The 23735-nt window shown below is 32.5% G+C and overlaps 2 protein-coding genes across 5 annotated transcripts in view; both read left to right on the top strand.

Moving 5' to 3' along the window:
• Positions 1–1307: 1307 nt before the first annotated feature.
• LOC130811187 (cleavage and polyadenylation specificity factor subunit 3-II) overlaps positions 1308–23735 on the top strand; it is a 22593-nt gene continuing 165 nt past the window's right edge. Inside the window, exons 1-14 of one of the 4 annotated variants that reach the window (XM_057677381.1) lie at positions 1308–1588; positions 4433–4496; positions 4605–4782; positions 5041–5113; positions 5917–6034; positions 7045–7118; positions 9613–9749; positions 11038–11101; positions 14396–14461; positions 15033–15102; positions 16873–16977; positions 19382–19523; positions 20310–20406; positions 22194–23735. The exon at positions 22194–23735 is cut by the window's right edge and continues 165 nt beyond it. In XM_057677381.1, the coding sequence (XP_057533364.1) occupies positions 4472–4496; positions 4605–4782; positions 5041–5113; positions 5917–6034; positions 7045–7118; positions 9613–9749; positions 11038–11101; positions 14396–14461; positions 15033–15102; positions 16873–16977; positions 19382–19523; positions 20310–20406; positions 22194–22613 (1569 nt within the window). In that variant the 5' untranslated portion in view covers positions 1308–1588; positions 4433–4471 and the 3' untranslated portion in view covers positions 22614–23735. Of the gene's footprint in view, positions 1589–1945; positions 4497–4604; positions 4783–5040; positions 5114–5916; positions 6035–7044; positions 7119–9612; positions 9750–11037; positions 11102–14395; positions 14462–15032; positions 15103–16872; positions 16978–19381; positions 19524–20309; positions 20407–22193 lie in introns of all 4 variants that reach the window. The other 3 variants (XM_057677378.1, XM_057677380.1, XM_057677379.1) reach the window with 3 other exon arrangements.
• LOC130810745 (uncharacterized) lies at positions 1964–3498 on the top strand. Its single transcript, XM_057676878.1, has 3 exons — positions 1964–2267; positions 2369–2527; positions 2609–3498. Exons 1-3 carry the CDS (start codon positions 1964–1966, stop codon positions 3496–3498), a joined length of 1353 nt encoding a protein of 450 aa, XP_057532861.1.

Raw genomic sequence — 23735 nt, 5'->3', positions numbered from 1 at the left:
GTTGGCTGTTAATAACAACGAATAACACCGAACCTGTGTTGTGGACAAAAAGTGCTTATTATGGGAATTAAGTTCATAAGTTACTTATTATTTGACTTTTTTTAAGATTTTTAGAAATTGCTTACTCTTTTCAAATTTTCGCTTTAGTTGTGATACAATATAATTTATAATAGTTTATAATTTAATTATAATGGACAAATGCAAATAATAAAATTGTAGGACATTTATTTCAATCAAACATGTTTATTTTAATGAAAATTCATGAAGACAAATTTATAAATGGGCCGGATCAGGAGGTTTGGACCCATTTTATTTTTAATAAAGACACGGCCCAACCCGACATATTTTTATTTGAGCCCGACCCATTAAACACCTCTACTTTAGAATAGAGGAAAATTATTTTTTGTCAATTTTGGAGGAAAATGTTAAAATATTTTTCGATCAAGTTGTGCATGGGAAAGATATTCCATAAAGCAAACACCCCAAAAAAATTATTATAAAATCCATCTTTCAAAATATGTTAAATAGAGGCCCGTCTCACTTAACAAGTTAATTTCACATTATACAATAATGATCATGAATTGGTGTTTGATTATTTGCAATTTGCATGCTCAATGGCTTAATAACTTAAATTTAACAAGATAATTTCACATTATATGATAATGCTAGAGCTTTTACACCAAAAGATTGGGGTTGGCATAATTTCACACTATGATTACAAAAATAATCGAATTGGGTGCATAGGCGGATTTAAATAGGTGGCACCACCTAACAAAGATAATTTAAAAACAAAATTAACTCAAAATTTTATTTAAGTGGATTGAAACGTGCCACTAACCAACTACTTCCCTTCCCTTCCCTTCCCTTCCTTTCCTTCCCTGATTATCTTATGTTCTGCCTTTTCTCTTTATTCCTTAAACCTGAAATATCTTCCACCAGTCACCACCCTAGCCACCGCCGCAAGTGACCTACTGCCGTCTATCTATGTCTTCGATCGATTTTTAATCTCTAATAACTCAATTGTTTCCGTTCATCTTTACCGGGTATACATTTCACATTCCTATCTCTTACTGTTTTTTTATATATTATTCTTCTTAAGTAGGGTTTTGATTATTTTAACTGTTATTTATTTATTCCAAATGTGTTTTGTTTTTAAGCTTATTTATTTTCTTTATTTAATATTGTCTTTGTAATTATCCATTTTTGGTGTATTTTGTGTGTTGGAATTTATGTGTATTGATCTACGTACAGGTACCCCCGGGCACGTGCCCCACCTGAATTAAAAAAAAAAATCGAAAACAGGGCCTCATTTAGTCAATTCCCTGTCTTGCTCTCACGCCTCTCAGCTCTCTTTTTTCACTCTAACCCTAAAAACTATACACAACTCTTCCTCCACCTCCACTGTCGCTGCCGCACTCCCGCACCACGCCACCGCCGGCTGCTGCCTGGTGCTTTGAGCCTTTGACGTTGTCGCCTTGTCGGTGCTGCACTGCTGCTGTGGGTTGTTCGAATCGAACACAGACACAGTCGAACTCGAAGGTTGACAAACCCTAATCCTTAAAAATCGAAATTTTTGATTTAGTTTAAGGTATTTTCACTCTTTATCCTAAATCCTAATATTAATCTTGTTCTAATCTTTAATCTTAGTGTTAATCTTAAATTCTTAATCTTGTTGACTTGTTGTTTTAACATTTATTTTTAAATCTTGATTTTTGAATTTTGTTAGAATGTTGTTTCTTGAATTTTTTTTTGTTTATGTTGTTTGAGTGATTGAAAATTTGTTAATGTTAAATTGTTAATGTGTTTGTAATTTGAATTTTGAAAAGTTGAAATGTTGTTTTTGAATTTTTTTTATATCCTCTTTGAATAAGAAATATTGAATATTTTTTAATTGTTATTTGTTAATGTGTTCTATGTTGACTATGTATATTAATGTTCTTGCTAGAATTCAAAAATCAAAATAATGAAGAGAAAACAAGAGAATATTGCTTTTATTTTTGCAAAACATATTAGAAAAGAAAGTGGGAAAAAGTTTAATCCAACTCAACAAAGTCAAGCACAAGCACAGGCACAATCAAATAATCCTACTCCTGCTCTATCATCTATTCCTTCTTCTCAAGATAAAGAGAAAGAAAGTGAAACTATTGAAACTAATACAAATTTCAAATCCCCAACCCCAACATATGAAGAAAGATTAACTTCCATTGATGTTTTGAATCTTCCTCAAGACCTCGGAAAAAGGAGAAGAGTGTCTCAATTTCACCCAAGTGACCGCGATATTGTTAGAAGAGAATATTGTTCAAGAGATCTTTGTCAACCTTATAAACATGAATTTAAATTGACAAAGTTTTGGGATAAAAAACTGTAGATTTAATCCAAAATGGTTTGATAAATACAAAACATGGCTCACCTAAACGAAAAGAGTTTCTTCGTGAAAAACAAATATCTTGTATTGCTGAGGCATTGTCATTAGGTGATATTGAGTCAGGAAGTGGTTTGAATCAAGAGTTTGGCTTAATTCGACTAGGTGATACTCGTTGGAGCACTTACTTTAAATGCATTAAAAACGTGCGTGGTTTGTTTTGACCAATCTTGGAGTCCCTTGAAGCCATTGCAGTTGCTCATGAGGCTGATAGGACAAAGGCATATTCAATCATAGGTATGTTGATGTCATTTGATTTCATTTTTATAGTACATTTGATGGGAACTATATTTGGATTGACGAATTCATTGAATGTGAGCTTGCAAAAAATGGATCAAGATATAGTTCTTGCAATGAGTTTGGTTGATGGAACAAAAAAGGATTTGCAAGAACTACGAGATAATGGTTGGGAAAATCACTTGAATAAAGTTATTTCATTCATGACTGAGTATGATTGTGATATTCCCAATATGGTGGACTTGTATTCTAGTCACATTGGAGGTGGAAGGAGGATGGTTCGTGGTAAAGCTCCTCGGGTGACAAATCTTCATCATTATCAAGTTGAAGTTTTTCTAAGTGTGATTGATCTACAATTACAAGAACTTGACAATCGATTTAATGAGAAAACAAAAGATTTGCTTATTTGTATGGCTTGTTTTAGTCATAGTGATGGATTCTCATCTTTTGATACAAAACAATTGTTGAACCTTGCTAAATTTTATCCAAATGAGTTTCCAAATGAAGATTTGATATTCTTTGAGGAATCGCTTATAAGTTACATTGGTGATGTTAGAAATGACGAGCGATTCTTGGATGTGAAGACTCTCAACGAACTTTCTTTAAAACTTGTTGAGACAAGGAAGCATGAAACTCATTCAGATGTTTACAAGCTATTGAAGCTTGTATTGCTTCTTCCAGTGATGACAACAAGTGTCGAAAGATCATTTTCCGGGATGAATCATATAAAAAGTAAAGTGCGAAACAGCATGGGAGAACAGTTGTTGAATGATTGCATGATTTCTATTTTAGAGAAGGATTTGTTTCTCAATGTTAGTAATGATGCTATGGTACACTGATTCCAAACTATGAAAACTAGGCGAGAACAATTGTAGTTTGTTCGTGACTTTATTTTTCATTTTGTTGGTCTACGTTTTAATTTTAAATTTGAACATTTGTAGTTTGTTCGTTACCTTTTTATATTAATTTGCTGTCGAAATTTCGTCCATTTGTTGGTGCCCCAGGGGACTTTAAACCCTGGATTCGCCACTGTGTGTATTTCGTTAATTAGATTTTTGTAAAGTCTTGAATTTTTTTGTTTATTTTCTTCTTCGAATAACTGTTGAACAATAGGAGAAAAATTGTTGAATGATAGCTTAGTTACCTTTTTAGAGAATAGAGAAGGATTTGTTGAACAATTATGGTTTGTTTGTTCTTTTGCTACTTTGTATTACATTTTGTTGGACTTTGTTCATTGTACATTTGAACTTTGTTGTATGAGCATGATGTTGATTGAACTTCATTAAACGTTTGGGTTGCCACCATTTGAGGTGATGATGTAAATTTATAGCTTTTATATTATTTTGACTTTGGTTTGGTTTTATTGCGCTTATACATGTCATGCAGAAATAAACAGAAATTAGTTGTGAATTTTACAAACAAAACTCCACTGAAATTTCGTCATTTGTTGTTGCCCCTGAGATTCTGAACCCTAGATCCGCCACTGGTTGGGTGGGGCGACTCGAACAACTAGTGACCTTCTACTATCTGTTAAGATTTTTTTGTTGATGCAACCCAACACAACCTATTAATAAGTTGCCCACCTTAGTCTTGACCCGTGCCATACACTGTTAGTGCGGGGTAGTTAAAACAATTATGTGCAGAAGCTTGAAACATCCAAAAAATAGCTACTAAAATTTTCGAGTTCAAAAAAACTCCTCATTCTCAATTGGAAATGTTGTTTCTATGTATGCTTACAATGTTTTTATTAAATAATCATGAAGCTTCTCCTAGATACGAAGTACTTATTCAAGTGATCACGCACAAACAACTATGGGGATTGACTGCCTTGTGCTTGGTAATCTCACTCTATATATTTCAATTTATCACGGTGTAAGTTAAATTTTTTTTTTTCTCCTTTAAGGTGATAATGGATGACTGATGCTTTCTGTTTATTTCTAATTAGGTGCTGGGCAAGAAGTGGGGAAAAGCTGTGTTGTTGTGGATATCAATGGCAAAAAGATCATGTTTGATTGTGGGATGCATATGGGTTATAATGACCACCACTGTTATCCAGACTTTTCCCTCATTTCCAAGTCTGGCGACTATGATCATTCTCTGTCCTGTATCATCATCACTCATTTGTACCACCTTTGATCTCTCTTCTCTATAATCATTAATTATATTTGTACCAACTTGTTGGCTTTATTTTCTTCATAATGAAATGATGTTTAAAATGTGTTAAAAACAAATTTTTCTACTACACCGAAGGTGCTTGGTTAAAAACATAAACATGTCTACATTTTTTTTTCTTAATATTTATATTACGGTCGTGCTATTGCAATCTTGTTGCAGCACATATGATCACTTGACAATTTTTTTTTATTTTTGGGTTTTGGTAGCCATTTGGACCATATTGGAGCACTTCCATACTTTACTGAAGTGTGTGGATATCATGGACCTATATATATGACGGTATGCCGCAACTTCTATTTCTCTACAATGTCCAATCTGTTGTGTTAGCTTCTTAAATTAGTGTTATGCCTTTTGCATATGTGGTCTCTTTTAATTAGATAGTTTATGGAGATTGGCTAGCTTATAATCAACACAATGTCTTATGAATCCTTTGTCAATAAGGATACACATTCTTATTGGTCATCCATGAGGGTATGAAAAAAAAAGAAATATATTGTCCCAAAGAAGAAGAAAAACAAGCTTGCTTATTTTGGGAATCTCTCTTCAATTCTTGTTATGTACTATGTAACTACTGAGTTGCTATGATTATCTGATTATCGCTACAACCCTTTGTTGAGTTTCCTAGTCCAAAAATTTAGATTTTCTTTGTTACTATACTCTTATTGTACTCAAACCAAGTCTTATCTTTCCGTTTATCAACATTACCTTAAAATCCAGCGCCACCTTTCATTGATCTGTATTTATGTTCCAATGCCTACAATAGACTTAACCTTATATTATCCTGTTTTATGACTTGTATCTTTTACTTAATGCAAGAAAGGTTGGTTTTTGATCATAGTAAACATTTCACTTGCATTCAAAGTCTATGAAAAATTGTGCACCTCATAGCCCATAGGCTTATATAAGAAACCCCAACTTCAGAATATATAAATTGAATTATAATAACATATTTTTTCGTTTTTCCCTTTTATGCCAGCTCCTTTCTATAGTTCTTCTTTTATCCTTTATAAAGTATAACCTCCTCCTTCCATTATTTAGTTACTTTTCGATATTTTATTCAATTGGTAATGCTTCCTTTACAGCGTCCAACAAGGGCATTTGCTCCTCTTATGTTGGAGGATTATCACAAAATTATGGTTGATCGAATGGGTAATGAAGAACAATTTACTTCAGACCATATTAGATCCTGTATGGAGAAAGGTACTTCAAAATACTATTGACAACACTTCACCTCCCTTTTTATCTCTTTATCTGCCACTTTTAAGATCATAGCCTTATACATTGGTCTTTTTATGCTATTTTACTACTGTATTAATCAGAGGTATGTTGGTTTATGATTAGGTCATATCTGACACTTATAAATAGTTTAGATTGTGTTCGAGAAGAAGTAGTTCATTTCAAATTATAGATTTGTATTATAAAATCATACATAAAGAATGTTAAAAAGACAAGGTTTGGATAGTTATTTTCAAATTCTAAACTTTTACTACTTCATAAATTTGGGTGAAATTTTCTCATATAATTCCTACTCCATTTTGTAAAATAATTAAGTTAAAACAATTAGAAAATAAAATAGTCAAGTTGGAAAATCAATTTGTGGACAGTAAGTAATATCACATAAGCCAATTGATTTAATTTTACATTTAATAATGGTAGTCATGTTTTTCAATTATTAGTGTGAGAGAACAAGAATGCCAATAGGTCAGGGCTTTATCGCTAAACCTAATTGAATAAGGAGGTCTTCACCTCAAATAATCAAGGCCAACATGGTCTCAGGTAATTCTTGTGTGCACATAAGTATTTCTCTTTCAAATTCAACCACAAATATTTGATGAATAAAATAATATTATCATAAATTGGTAGTAACAAAAGTGGTGCTAAATATAACATAATTTAAGTTACAAATAAGTAAATCATAATGTAGTAACCAAAATCATACATCACATTATACACATTAACACATAAACCGACGAGACATTGAGAAAGCATCTAAATTATCACACACACTTCTAGAACCCATCATACGAGAATGATACTAAAATGAATCAATTTCGTGAGAACGAAAATGAAATATAAGGAAGGAAGGGAAGAATAATAGAATAGAGAAATGAAATGGTGTGAATATAAAACAATAATACTATAGATTCATACTTCACCTTTTCTTATTGATCTTTGAATATCAAACATTACTCCCATTTCTGTTATTTCAGTTACAGTGGTGGAATTGAAGCAGACTATCCAGGTTGATAAAGATCTTGAAATTCGTGCCTACTATGCTGGCCATGTAAGAATAAATCTTTCCTATTATTGATATTGAACAACCCAGTTATAGAATTATCATGGTCACTTCTTTTTACCTTTATATTTTGTGTATTTCACCTTAAATATGTTGATGTCTTTTGGTGTTTTCTCTTTCTTGTGGTGTGATTTTGTAACCTTTTTCTATTATGGTGTGGTCTGTACTTGAATTGAAATTTCGAAGGTTATTATTTGTCATTGTTGACGAGTTGACTACAACACATGAATATCTTATGTGTATATTATCACGTCCTTATAAGTAGCTTATGATATTCATACTGCTACTTTGCATATCATTTACATGTTACAAATCAATCCATTCCACTTACATGCCTTTGGCTCAAGGCCAAATCTCTATTCCTATCTGTTGAATACATCCATGTTTCTTTTGAATAGTATGCCATAAACAATCTTCTATTTAATTTTTTTTTTTGGAATTGGTATACCCAACTTATGTAACTGAATCAATTGGAAGTCCAAATGTGAATTTTATGTCCATACTTCAAATATTCTTCTTTGTTTGTACATATTTAATTGATTGCAATACATTTTTTAATTGGTAATATACTAAAATGTTTTATTTCAAAGCATTTAAGGTGAAAAGACTACATATTTTTATAAATTTTAAGAATAAACAAAAAAATGAATTATCTGTTTGTAAGATTTTAGTAATTTTAATGATTATATGCTTTTGATGTAATCTCTAGTCATTTTTTCAGCTCACATATTAATTTTCTTATATATGATACTCTTTTTGTCCGTTCGACTTTACTCTATAAAAATATGGTGCAAAAATATGGTGAATTTGATTTGCACCTCTTTCGAAGAGGTGCAAATATTAATTTGTTGTTGGTATATCAAGTGAGTATTAAAATAAATGGATGGGATTAAAAGAACGAAAGATATTTTGGATAGATTTTAAAGAGAATAATGGGGACTATTATCAAAAAAGGAAAGAGTGCAATGTAAATAAAACAATCCAAAATAGAATTAGGCAAATTAAATGAGATAGGGGGAATAAAGACAAAATAATTATAGGATATTTGTAATTTTGTATCATAATATTAAATGTTCCAATGGTCCATGTCTTTATCAAACCCCTTTAGACATGTTGCCGGAACACACATACAAATTCTTTAATTTCTTTCAAGACAGGTCTTAATTTTTTCCACTCATCCCTCTCGTTCCTTAAAACTACTATATTGACTAAATCAACCACGCTAAGCGTAATAACTAAAAAAAAAACATATCAAAAATGATTTTCTAGTAAAATCATTTAAGATAAACATATGTAGCTCCACATCAGACAAAGGTCAATGTGGGCCTGCAAATGTAGCCTTAGATCAACTATCTATTTGTTTAGCCCTTGTGTTACTTATAATTATAGGTGTGACTCTCAATTTATACACGCCAACTTTACGTGCTGTCCAAATTCTTACGAACATTCAGACCAACTTCATCAGTATTAATCAGAAAGTGTAGGTGGTAGTGGAAATGGTTTTGGTAATTCACTCCATCTCACATAAAAAGTAGACTTCTATGTTAAAACAAAGCATTAACATTAGTTGGTTGAACAAATAAAAAGTAACATTTATAAAGCGTTTTAGTTTACTTTGTAAAAATTTATAATATTTCACTTGACTAACGTAATGCAAAACTCTTCCTACACCATACCTGTAGAAGTGAACCAAACCAAGAAAGCCAACACCACAAAACTTTTTGCAAGCTAGAAACAACCTACACCCACATCACTACCCATCCAAATCCCCTAGGTAACAATTATACTCGAATCACATCCAACAACTATAAGCTACAATTATATTTTTACTCTATTGGTTCTAACTTCTAACTAATTGAAAGTTCAATTTGAAGAGCATTTATAATTAGAAGAGGATGACTTATTTGGCTCCTATATACTCATAAAAAAGTATAACATGTATACCAAAAACTACCACATTTATCAAAAAAGTAGCACACAAGTGCATATCAATACAACATCGTTGTACTGCTTGATGTATCTTAAAATGAAATAGGTTTCTGTAATATCCGTAGACATTAAGAACGACTCATGAGCAAGACGAAGATTATAATTTTACAACCTCAAAATTAAATAAAAAACTACCGCGGGATTGCAAAAATAAAGTAGATACGTAATACAATTGAGTACCTCAATACAAAAGCTTTAAGCCATGACCTTTTAAGTAAAATGTAACATCATTTCATTAGAAAGTGCAACATCATATGATTCACAAAAAGAAAGATTAATTCAGCAAGGACTGGAGATTGTGTTGGACAAAAGATCAAACGATACATCGTAGCAAATCATGTACCTCCATAATCAGTTAGGATTAGGGAATGAATAAAGTGGAAGTAAACGATACATTCTAATAAAAAGTACATTTACATAATTTTAAATTTATATGTACTGCATGTACCCTTTATGTTTGCTTTCTGTCTTTGAAACTTGATAGCCTTCTTAGGTTCTTGGTGCAGCGATGTTCTATGCAAGGGTGGGAGATGCTGCAATGGTCTATACAGGGGATTATAACATGACACCTGATAGACACCTTGGTGCTGCTCAGATAGATCGTTTGCAATTGGACCTTCTTATAACCGAGTGAGCTTCTTCTTAAGTTGCGTTTATGGTCTTTATTTTAGTTGCTGTTCATTTTCTACATTAAGGTTAACCTATACTAGGAATTGATTTTCTCAGATTTAGAATAATATAGATAGGGTCTACTAAAGAATAACTTTTTGTTATCCATGATCTCTTACGCCGACTTTTTTAAGTTCATGTTTTTGGATCAAGGCTTTGGTATTGTTGGTATTTTTGTTGACTCTATCACTAAATCATAGAACTTTATGAGATTTTAAACAAAAAAAGGTTGAATTTCATCGCACATTTTTGAGCTCCATGCTTTTGATAACCTTTGAATCCTACTTTTTTCAAAATTAATTTTATGTGGAACTTTGGATTGAAATACTCCATTCGTATTTGTCGTACAATACATAATATCAATCTGTTTCAAAGCTTGGTTTCCAAAATTCAATAATGCTTCAATTAAAATTGGAAATCAACTAGTGAATCCAAAATTTTGCTCTTTTTGTGTTAGGAATACATGGAAATGCACATCTCACTCATCGTTATATAGGTAGATATAACATTTAGTAATAATCCGGAATCATGATTAAGCCCTAGCATTTATTTGGTTTGTTTGTATGTCTTTAAAATATAAAGTTTTACTTTTGAATTACATACTGTGAGGTCTTTTATTTAGACCTAAGCTAAGCCTATCTAGGTTATGGTCAGCTCCGTAAGGCGTTGGTCGCAATCCTAGTTTTGACTTTCTTGCTTATCTAACTTCCAAAAGCAATTATGGTTCATTATTTTATTATCCTTTTAAGTCACCAACACACCACCCTATTGGCTATGCTATCGATTGAAGGACAAGTTATTGAGGCATAAGTGGTAAATGTGTAGTGCCTAACCTAGATAATTCCACAAGGGCTAAATCTTGATAGAATGACATTTTTCTTAAAGATAACCATGTCATTCAACTACATCTTCCCACTAAAATTGCATTTTATGTATTTTGTTTTCGAACGACTTATTCATAAGTTCTATTATTCATTGAGTGATGATAAGCCATTGTCGATAGTTTGAAGATCATAACTTTATTGTTTGTCCATCTTTTATGAATTGAGATAGATTAATAGTTTATTTTCCACAGTACATTTTATTGGAAAATTGATAATTTCTAAGGGAACTATACAATTTCAAATAAGGGGTGAAGGAGTAAAAGTTTATGGCATGAGCATTTTGCAGCTGATATTGTGGTGGTTAATGCTTGTGAACATTAATGTTTTATTCTAAAGAGAAATCATGATATCATATTACATTACAGGTCAACTTACGCAACAACAATCCGTGATATAAAATATGCTCGTGAAAATGAATTTCTCAAGGCTGTAAGTAAAGATTTTTTTGTTCTTGTTTCTCAATCAGGTTGATGTGAGTCCCATTTTGCTTTTCTTTTTCTTTGACTTTTTTAATTTTTGATTTCAAAAGGAATTTGGGGTTAGACATGGGAAGGTGCATGTAGCCACATGCTATGAAATTGTTTTTTTCTTTTTTGATAAGCGTAAAAGCATTAACCTTTAGATAAGTGCTTTATAAGAGATATTTGGTCGTTTTTCAAAACCACAATAGTCTTTCTTAGTGCTTAAATTATGAAAATGAGTTGATTGAATAATTTTTATTGGCATTGGACTAATAGATCACTCGACATTTTTCTAAAAAATGTTGAACTAAGATATGGAGTTGAAAGTCATTTACAATAGCGTTCTGATCCCACCACTTTAAATTTTATTCCAATTAGCAACGTAAGATCCTACCAACTTTACAATCCTCCATGCAATTTGAATCGTTCACTTGTTTGTGGATTTTAGAATTGTAGGATTGTATAATAACAATGTTCAGTGGCCAAGTGTTGTTGACAACAAGATTTTCACAATCGTCAAAGCTAAACCTTGAACCAAACAACAATACTTATAACAACCTACGCACTACACAAGTATAGTAGGGTAGGGGATCGAACCATGAGGACAAAGGTTGACAATAAACTCTGCGTCTCAACATAACGAGGCTTTGTAGGTTAAAGAGCGTCTAAAACTAATGATGAAAATGACAAGCACGATTGATTAATGATATAAATCAAAGGGGAGAAAAAGGGGTTGAGATGAGATTCACCCTAGGAAGGTGATTTTAAAAGAGTATATATTAGGTCAGAGGAAATCAAACAATAACTAGTCTAGACACCCAAGAATGCGAGAGGAAGTTGATGATTCCACAAATCACAACAAACGACTTATAATCGCCCTATATCTTTGGAGGAGTTGCAGGACAAGATTCGCATTGAGTTTCAAGGACTAATCATTATCATCTTTTCCCTAATCCTAAACAATAAAGAGCATAGCCTTTCCTAGGGTTTCACTAATCAATCCCCTAAGAAAACTACTCATACATGGTTGAAATGTAGGAAACAATGTAATCAATGGAACAAAAACCATAAATAATAGTCATCAAAAGAAACCAACAAGAGTAAAGATGATGTAGAAATTATTCTAGATAAGCAATAAATATTAGGCAAGACAATAAATGCAATAAATGAACTCAAAGTAACGAGGAGATTGATACTTACAACCCAATGTTGATGCTACAATAAAGAGGTGGCGAAGATTCAATAATTAAGATTGAAATCCAAACTAGAAAGTAAAGACTTGAAATACAAAAGATTGAGATAAATAAAACTATGAAAAACTAAGGTTTAATCCCCTAAAGAAAGCTAAGTAAACCAAATTATATTAGAGATTGTATTAGGGCTTTTTCCCTTTGTTTCTAGAGAAAGTGGGGTATTTATACCCTCTAAGTAAAGGAGATTCGAATGCCCAAAAATACCCTTAGGTTTGGCTTGAGAAGAAATACAGTTCCCCCAGAAAACAGAGCTATTCGCCCGAATCTCGATGTTTGAAATATATCAGGAAGTTTGCTGGGCTTGATTCGCCCGAATAAAGAGTCCATTCGTCCGAATGGAGGGTCATTCGCCCGAACGTTGTTTCATTCGCCTATTCCAACGGCTTTGGTGAATCTTCTTTGAGAAAACATAGGCCATTCGACCGAATGACTTATCCATTCAGCCGAATGGAGTTTGATTCGGCTGTTTTTAGCTGCTTTTGCTTCTTAACTTGAGCATGATCAACACCAATTGCTTGGATGGTGTCTTGGTTAGTCTAAATGGACTAACAACTAGTGATTAGAGGCTTCCATGCTCAGTGTGCTCTCTTGGAAAGCTCTCGATTTGCGTGCCCAAGTCTCACAACGCATCGATCTTGACCTTGTTGTCTACGAATCTCCTGAAATAATCACAAAACAATCCTAAAGACAAGAACAAGGTAAAATCGTGCGTAATGTGCATAATAATAATTGAAAAGCATAAAACTTAGCACAATAAAGGGGTAGTAAACGTGTTCATAAATGAGCACATCAGTTGTTGCAATAAGGATCCGATGTATTTTTCTTCTTGAGGAAACATAAATCATTTTCATGGGAGTCTTCAAGGTTGTGACCCTGTGGCCTATGGTTATGATTTCATTTTGAACTAGGACTTCAGGGACCAAAAAGTTCTTTTATGATGGCAACACCACTGAATTCATTTTTGATAGAAACAAGCCCACATATACAAACAAGTCTACATTTGTCAAGATGAGAAGCCATTTGTTTTTATTTGCATTATAAATGTTGTATTTGTACAACGCATGGATGATGAAAGTATAGAATTAATAATATTTGAAAATTCTAAAATTTGTGCTATCGTATCTATTCGAAAAAAGCTAATACTTGGAGTCCCATTAAGTTGTCACATTGTTAGGCTTGATATACTTCTAATTTTAAAGAGCTTTTGTTTGTTTTCTGTTCGTGGGAAGTTGTTTGAATTAAGTTGCTTAAGCTAATACTTTATTAAAAAAAGCATAGAAGCACGAATCACATGCACTTCCTTGAAACCACCATTATAACATATGAAGCCTGAAGAAGGAATCAGAAGACAAATCTTTTTTTTAAAGAAGAAAACGAGGAAAGAGAAATAGAGTGAAAGAAGAAAGGTTATGAATATTGAGTGGCATATTTCTTTACTTTTTTTCAGTTTCGTTTGTCCTTTCCTAAGCTGTCCCAAATTCTCTTCCTATTCATCCTATTCCTTTTTTTATTATTCATTTGTCCTTTTGAGTTGTCCCAAATTTTCGTTCGTCTCAATTTGCTTTTTTTATTCATTTGTGTTACTATAGACTCTTTGACTTACTCTTCTCTTTGAATGTCACATGATATTACTCTATTTTTTTCTTTTTTTTTTCTTCAATTTTCATAATTAATGTAAGTTGAGTTATTTGTTGGATTTAATACAAAACTTCTTTGTTTGAAAATTTAAATCTGTTAACATCTAATTATGCTAATTTTTACTTTAATTCTTTTTATGTGTTAACAACTGTGTCCATATTCGTGTCTAAAATTTAATATAGTATAAAATGTAACATAAGATTGCATTTCATTTCCTATGTTTTCGAACTTAAAAATATTATTTCTCGTATCAGATTGTATTTTGATTCGTGTAACATTGTTGACAAGTATGCAAGTTTCAATGGTTTAAATTTGATTGAACAAATATGTAATGCATATATGTTTGTTAAGATTTTCTTGCTCCATTACAGGTACATAAATGTGTTGATAAAGGAGGAAAAGTGCTCATTCCAACATATGCTCTAGGTAGAGCTCAGGTATGGTCACCCAAGATCACATATGTTACTTCAACCTTATGGTTTTCGTATGGTTTAAGGATAGTCTCTTTTAATTTTTCTTGATGCCATCCAATGCTACTTTTACATTCTTTAAACAATTGTTTTATTTCTGAATAAAAAAAGGCCCATCCAGGGCAAGAATAACATTGAGATTTGTAACTCTGTTTCCAGTTGTTGCATTTAGGATAATTCAAACGCTCCTTATCTGCGTTAGTCCTTATTGTGTTTCTATTTTTTTTCATGAAGCAAAATTTATTTTTGATTAAATGTGTTATTCAACTGCTTCCACAATAACTTGTTCTGTTGTTAATTTGGTTTTCTATAAGTTTTGAAAACAACTTTTTAAGCTCAATATGTCAAAAATAGGCTAAGGCAAAATTAATCATTTGACAAGGTGTTGAAAACTTGCTATGGCTCTTGAGCTCTCATCTATCGTTTGTAACATCATTAGATGCCTTACTTCTGCAAGAATTCTTATCTTTTCTGTACACTTCAACTAATATTATCAATTCATCATTATTTGTAGCTGAACGTTGAATTTTGTCCATAGGAAATCTGTTTATTGTTGGAGGATTATTGGGAGCAAAGGAAGTTGAAGGTTCCAATATACTTCTCTGGAGGTCTGTCCTTATTACATACAATTGAGCACTCTTTTGTATTAAGATTAAGATGCGTAAAGTTGTAGCCCATGATAGTACATGTTACAATGCTTTTTTCATGCAAAGCAAATGATTTATACCTTTGAAAAAGAGATCCTCCATTGTGGTAAAATAATTTTTTCCATTATAAATCTGAAAGAAAAATACTCCCTTCGTCTCTTAAAGTTGTTTCCATATGGAAAGCTCATGGGAATTAAGAAAAATTGGAATATTTTAGATTGTAGATATGTTAGTTTATTGAATAACAAATTTAATGGAGGAAAATGGGGACCATAAGCATTGAAAAATATTAAAATTAAGTTAGTAGAAAAATTATAGGGACCCCAACCATTTGTTAAATGATTAAATAAAGCTAGTTGATAAATGTGGGTACCATAAGCAATATAAAATTGTTAAATAAAGTAAGTGGAAAATATATAGGGACCATAAGCCATAAGTAATATTAAAATGAGGGTGAACAAGGTTAAATATGTCCAAAATTTGTAATATAAATATAAAGATTATTTAAGGGAACAACAAATGGAATGACCCAAAATGGCAAATGAGAACAACTTTAAGAAATGAAAGGAGTAATATTTTTGCACATATGTGCTTGTGTATGAAACAAATCATTACATCTTTTCTGCAAACTATTTATTGAAGGGACACTGAGACAGGCGGATTCACGGATGTATTTGAATTACAGTCGTTCTTGTCTATATCTTCAACCAACCTATTCAGTTTAAATATCTCTTGGTCTTTTCAAACTCAATCGCTACAAAAGCCCAATAGGATGCTTCTTATTTCAATGAAATTTCCTTTGAACTTCACATACATATATCTCACTCAAATGTAAAGGCATAATTAAGTAATATGCTAAATGATAATAGTTACTTGTTACTTGTTGCTGTACAAATTTCTTGATTCCTAGTTAATTTTATTTACATGGTGTTATCATTAATAACATGACAAAATATTATGCAAGAGTAGATGTATTAGGGTTTCAAATTCTGCACGAAATCACATAACAAAAAGAAATTTTCAAAATGGGTTCATTGCACTAGTTTTTACTCGTAATGGTTTGTTGAATTTAATATTATTTTGATCAAATCATTATTAAGACTATAAATGGAGTTGTTGCGTAATATTTGTCTTGCTACGGTTATCCATGGTAATTGAACCTGTCACATTTTCTCCTGACCCTAAATCAACCCGAAGTTTGAACCCTACCAAAAATTAGCGGCATAATCCGTAAAATTTTCATAAACCGAAAACGTCCCGACCTGAAAAAATCGGAAGAAAATGGACAAACCCGATTGAAACCCAAACCCGACCATTTTGACCTGTTTAAGTTCCATGTCAAAATTTTCAGTTTCACATCATCATTTTTTTTGTTGGACTCTCTACATTATTAGTTAATTTTTTAAAATTTTGATTCAAAACTTGTTTAATGTAGCCATAAAGTTGCTATTAGGCCTTTTTTAATATGATAAAACTTTCTATGAAAACAAATTAATTATTATATATGATTTTTTGAATTAATGATAAGGAAGAAATTATCTAAGTCTTCGAGTAGTAAGGTCAACCTGAATCCAACATGACCTAACCCATAACTAGCCCGCTTGAAAATGACCTGATCCGTAACCCGCCCGATCCATATTGGTCTAATGGTAACCTAGATATTTAGACTCAAGTCTGTTCTGTTTATCAATTTTCATCTGCAACAGTTTCTTCGTGTTTCATTTTTTTCAGGTTTAACCATCCAGGCCAACATGTATTTCAAAATGCTTATCAATTGGGCTAGTCAAAAGGTGAAAAAGGCATATGCTACTCGCAATGTGTTTGATTTTAAACATGGTATGGTCATTATTTGTACAAATAAAAACCAATGCATTTGCTTAAAGATGGATATATTATAATTGTAATATTTAGTGCTTATTTGTATCTAGTTTCTACTGTTATCCTTGGGTTGAAGTTTTGTTGGTAAGAAAACTTACTGATATGGATTTGATGGACTGGACCTTTTAACCTTAAGGGCTTGATTAATTGAGGTTGTTTAGGTTTTTTCCAACACACCCTCCTCCCTGTGAGAATAAATTTAAATTTTATGATCGAAAGTTTTGATACGTAAGTCATAGAATTGAAGGATGAATAATTTTTACCATTTAACTTATAAGTTGGAATGTTAATTCTGTGACGTTATATATTTATTTAATAGAGTCTGGAGACTTATATCTTTTTTGTTGACATACCAGTATAGTGGAGTACTCCTTTGACTATTTTTCTCTTTCCTTTTCTTATTCTTTTTATTTTTCTTTAAGTTGTCTTTTTCTTTTATTTTTTTATTCGCTCTGATTCCTTTTTTTTTAATTTCTTTTATTCCATTTTATTTAAAGACCTTTTCTCCAATCTAAAATTTAAAGTATTTAGGTATATTTTATTCAGTAATCGACCCCAAATTGTACCTTAATCCGCTAAATTGTTCCGCGGCCTGATAAACTCAACCCAAAGCCGACCTCAAATTTTGAAATATGGTGAATTTCGTTTCGGGCCCCATTCTGCGATCCGAATCGATCCTCAATTTCGGTAACATTGGTTTTGATGTGGCGGGATTTGTTTCTAGTAAATCATATTTGTGGTGTTTGACTAGAAATACTATCCAGTGTTTTCGAATGCAAACTTCATTTTAATTGCTTTTTTTTTTAAAAAGTTAGGGCTCGCAGTAGAGGTTGACCATTGGTAGGAAATATGTCTTTTGGGTTTTGTTATTTATGTGGAAATTAATAGTGAGCGTTCTTACATTGTTTTCTTCACTTTGTAGTTTGAATTGGCACATTGTCTTTGGAGCGTATCCCCTTGAGAAGGACATATTTACTCAACTCTGGTCAGAGGATGAAGGTAGATGGCAGTCTACTGTAACACTTTTGTAGAACAATGAATTAAGAACAAGGAAATGGAAAGAACAGAATGGAAGTTATTATTCTTGAGAAGCAAGATAACAACAAGCCTGAGTGACTCTCAAACTCCTAAATAATGTATGTTCGCTTAATTTTCTCGACAAGACTCAAGAGTCCCCTTACACCATATACACAGAGATGAGCCCACAAAAACAAACCAAAAACTAACCTAACAACCTCAAAACAAAAGACCAAACTACCCTTACTAATTAGAGCTCCTCTTTTTGCTACTTGCTTGGTATGAGGATCATTGGGTGTGTCTATAGCAAATTCACTTTGTGTTTGGTATTGTTAATGAAAAGTTGAAAAAGTGAAGTGTTTTGCGGTGTTTATGGCAATGGGGTGGTGTGTGGGGTTAGGACAATAGTGCCATTTTTTTTAGTTGTTTCTCTATCTAGTGATTTTGTTTCAGTCACGGTCGCAGTAACAATCACGAAACGGATCACGCTCAATATGGATAATTTTGCAGTCACGCAGTAAACTCAAAAACCTTTACAATAGGTCGCAATATGGGGATGCGGCCTTGTTTTTTCACTATGGATAAGAGGCTTTATAAAAGCATTTAATTGATGATTTTCAAATGAATTTGACTAACTTATAATCTAATTATTGATTTAGAAGAAATAATTTAAAATATTTATGTACTCCTTTAAGCCTTAACATGTGATTGTCTTAAAAGACTTTTTCTACTGGCATATTCTCTATGCTACCTAGAATCGAATTTAACTGATAGAAAAGGACACAAATGTTAGCTTCCAATTGGACATAGCTCAACATTTAGGACATGTGCACACAATTCTAAATTTGGAGACAAGTTTGAGGACATAACTTTATGTAATAAAGTCTCTTTGCTCTAAATATAATTTGTGAAGCTCACTTTATTTGGAAACTAGGCGACCACAGTTCTAAGAAAAGCATGGTTCAATTTCGTCTTGTTTTTGTGAAGCATTTTAGATTAGGCTTCTAAGTTAAAGAATGAGAGGTATTGCCACTTGAATGCTACACAATCTGCATTATTTAAGTAGACTACTTGTATGAGTTTTTAAGTCTGTACTTTTTGTTCACTTGCCCCTTGTGTTATCTCTTCTTTTGATTCATAACAACATAAAGTATTTGTAAAATGAAGTGTCAAATAGAAGTTCATATCAAAGTAACATAAGTTGTTTTTGCTAGAAACTTCAAGTAAAAAGAATGTGAAATATCGCTCTATTATTAAGAGTAAGAACCAATGGTAAAGTTGATCACTATCATATAGGATAAGGACTCTTTTCCACGCCATTACTAACCAATAATACTTGTTGCAGTTTGTAATTTTGATCGGTCTTTGATACATGCTCCTGGTCCTTGTGTTCTCTTTGCAACACCGGGGATGATAATGGGTGGATTTTCACTTGAGGTTTTCAAGCATTGGGCAACCTCAGAAAATAACCTTGTTGCTTTGCCTGGGTACAATCTCTCTTCATTTCTCTTAAGTTTGTATCTGCGTTTTGATTCTATATATGTTGAGCACATCACGCATCAAGCTTTTGGAGTTTCTTGCTAAATTTACAAATAACCACTTATTATATGACACTTGTTAGATACTACCTCCTGTATGTGTCATTTTGTAAAGGCCTCGTCATATGTACAAAATTATGTATTTACCTTGTATAATACTTTACTATTTCTAAGCCACCTGAAGTCAATTTCCAACAATTTAATTGCTTGAAGTGCTTGTTTGAAATTTCACTTTTCTATTTCTCCCTACATCTTCCTCTTGCCCTATTTTTCCTGCTTCATATATAAAGGCAGTGGTTGCAAACATTTTGTCATGCTAAACCATTGATGTTAAGATCCCGAACCAGACAGATCCGATAATCCTATAATTTAATGCTCTAAATTAAAAATATGCGTTCGGTCCATATATTAGGTGGGATGTTAAGATCCTAATTGGATAAAAATTTTGAGTAGTAGGATATCTAAAAGATTTCATTTTCTGGTTCGATCTAATCCAATCCAATCATTCTCTAATAATTTGAGTGAACACGTTATCTTTTGTGTTATCTTTTAAAAGTAGTATTTATTTCTATGCATATTCGTTTTATTGATTCATCACTACAAATAAAAAATACTAGTATATATAATTCATATACTTGTACTGATTTGAGGTTAGTGTTTTTACATATCACAAGTCACGTCTTTAAAATGACATTATTGATGTGAAATATTCTTATTATCTTTCATGTGGTCTAGGTATTGTGTAGCCGGAACTATAGGGCATAAATTGATGTCCGGGAAGCCTACAAAAATTGATTTGGATCCAAATACCCAAATTGATGTGCGATGCCAGGTTATTATTCATCTTTTGCGAAACTTTTTACCTCTTCTTGGTAGCTTCATTATTATTTTTATTACTCCATCCTTCCCAAAGTTATTGACGTACTCATTTTTTGGGTTGTCCAAAGTTACATTAGCTATATAGTGATCATAAAAGGTTTGTTTACTTGAGTTTTTCAATTACTTTGCTAATATAGAAATTTGTGGTGCTTTAGGAGCCACATAGGTTAACAAGGAGTGAGCTTTTTCTTGACAAATTGCCTTGTGTGTAGCTAGTGTTATATTCGATAGTTATATTATTTTGGCTTTCCCATTCTCACTTTTTGCTTGCATCATGTATAAATATTGGTTCTTCTATGGAAATGCATAATATTCTCATTGTTAATAATCTTGTTACTCGTACTATGACTACTACCATGACACCGTCACAAGTTAACGACCGCCAATGTTTAATTTTTCCACTTATACGAAAATGCCTTACTGTTTAAATTTAGAGAAATATTTCATGTTCACCTTCAAAAAGTCTTTATTGGTAATAACAATGGGTGAAGTTGCATAAATTTGGCTCTTCTAAATTTATGACAACGGTGTGACCCATTATGGATGGTTTGATTACAGTTTTATAGAAAAACTTTAGACAATGAAATGCATATTTTGGTATGGTTGGTTGAGATTAATAGACACCCAGAAAAGTTATGGGCATTGCTAATTATATTAGCTATGCTTTTTTCTTATAAGACGAGAGGGAAGGAGAGGATAATATGGACGATCTAAATGCCGAGGATAGTTAGATTTTTATCTGTAGCTTCTTATATGATCCTTATATTATTTATGAGCGTCACTATCTTAGATTTAATACACAAGTTTTTCACCTAAAATGTCATCATCGAATCCAATACTTAATAGATTCTAATTTCTCAAGGACTAGGCCACTCTAATGTTTTGATTTTTGAACCGTTAGAACATAGATTATGAAGTCTATATTAATGTTCATGTACTAGGTGTTAACTTGTACAGTTCATTACTGATAGATGAGTTATCTGTTGTACGAGCCAAAAGCAAGAGTAGATAGTCTTGGAGTGTTACAGTATTTTAATGGCTAGCTTAGGATCGGTGGCTTGACAGGGATTCTGTTCATAAACCTTATATAATTCATTACTTTGAATCAATCTAAGCTGCAGAAACTTCTGTGTTATTGTACATGTTCATCTGTGTTTCATATTTTTGCATTAGTATCCTATGGAAAGATACCTCTTTTGAAGGCATTTTCAGTCTTTTTGGGTGTATGTGTTTGGTAAGTGGTTTTCTTAATGACAATTTGATTGGCTTTTGGTTTTTAGCTTTTGGCTTTGTGATTGTTCAAACAACTATAAAAAGTGTTTGGCAATGGTCTTTTCAAGCCAAAACCAAAAGGCTACTATGAATAGTTTTTTTGTTGGCTTTTGACTTTTTCGCCCACTTTTTCTATAAAAACAGCCAACAACAAATAATTAATTTACAAAGCATTTTCATATTAGTTGGCTTGAACAATTGGCTTATTAGTCACTTGTCAAACCAGCCAACAATTCCAATTATCATTTGCCAAACTTTTCCATGAATTCTCTTTGCGATTGACTTGCTCAATTGTGTCCAAAAATGCCATATTCTTAATACAAAAATAGTTAATTTCCTTACTAGTCTCATGTGTAAAATACCTCGGTTTTCTCAATTTGGCAATTTGTATGCTATCCTCTTCCTAATCGCGTTCACTTGCTAATCTGTCGCTTTTCTATTCTGATTAGTATATTTGTGTGATTATAGATTCATCAATTGGCATTTAGTGCTCACACAGACAGCAAAGGAATAATAGATCTTGTGAATTTTCTGGCACCGAAGCATGTTATGATGGTTCATGGCGAGAAGCCTAAAATGGCCATTCTGGGAAAGAGAATTCAAGATGATCTCGGAATTCCTTGTTATTATCCTGCAAATAATGAAACATTGAGCATTCCAACAAGACAATATGTGAGAGTAGATGCTTCTTCTTCATTCATCAACAGCACTTTATCACCAAACTTTAGCTTCAAATACACTTCTTCAGAAGGTAGTGAAGACAAAACATTGCCTATACTAAAGATCTGTGATAACAGAATTTCTGAAGGACTACTAATTATGGAAAGAAATAAGAAAGGAAGGGTTGTTCACCAGGATGAATGGTCTCATGAAAACACAGAAACATGACCTTTGCTTGATTTGGGAGTGCGTTATCATCATCATACCCAGTGTATTCCGCTCATAGGAACTATGAGCAGGATCTGGGGAGTAAAGGAAGACGATACCTCATATACTCATAACGGAGGATGTTGCTCAAGAGTCTCTCGGCTGGTTTGAGAGTTCATGTTCTGTAAATAGTTTGGCATTATTTTTTTGAAATAAAAAATGAAATCTAGAGTTTAGTAAATAATTTGCAGAGAGATGACAGTTTTTATTTTTTGATATTTGTTAGTTATTTTTATTGGAATCAAATTAGATTATATATTATAGACTAAATTAAGATTCGACCCAACTAGATCATAATATTTATGCGTCATCGATTCATTTTACTATTTAACTATCATTTATATTTGTTTACAATTATTTAATTTTGTTGGATTGCATTGTAGTAAAAACTCGGGCATGTATGAGTATCGAGGCGGGTGTAATGTCATATAGTACATAGAACGTAGGCTTGTGCCATGTATTCATGGACGCAGACACACAGTCGGGTATAGCCTCGACACGTCCTCCTCAATAGTTCACTATCAAGCGCCACAATTCAGACGTTGCAACTCGTGCTATGTGTTTGGTTTCTCTAATAAGTTTTCCTCTGGATTTCCTGCTTGTTCCCTGTACGTTTTTCGAATGTAAATGGCCTAGGGCTATGTCAAGCTTCTTGTAAATGAGAGGCTTTGTCAATATGTTGTAGTTTGTATCACTTGTTAGTTGCCTTCTACAGAGGAGTTTGGCGTTAAATCTCATGTGAAATGTGCACTGTGCAGTAATGCTTGTGGGCTTCAGGTTGGCACCATATCTCATGTGATTCCGGATTGGTGTTAATGGCCAGGGGTGTTTAAAAATATCCGATTCCGAAAACCCGCTTTCCGATTTTGTAAAAGCGGATAAATTACCCGGTTTCCGAAATTCGGATAATCCGGGTCGGGTACCCGGTTTTAAAACCGGGTATTCGGGTTGGATACGGATTGCGAATTTTGGAAAACCGGGTACCTGGTATCCGGTTTTTTTTTTTTTTTTTTTTAATATAAAAGGACAAAATGGAAAATTCTAAATCAGTTCTTCCTTCTTGCCGTCTTCATTCCGTTTTCT

Source organism: Amaranthus tricolor, chromosome 4 (assembly GCF_026212465.1).
Source record: "Amaranthus tricolor cultivar Red isolate AtriRed21 chromosome 4, ASM2621246v1, whole genome shotgun sequence".
Taxonomy (NCBI): domain Eukaryota; kingdom Viridiplantae; phylum Streptophyta; class Magnoliopsida; order Caryophyllales; family Amaranthaceae; genus Amaranthus; species Amaranthus tricolor.
This window is presented reverse-complemented; position numbering and strand designations above follow the sequence as displayed.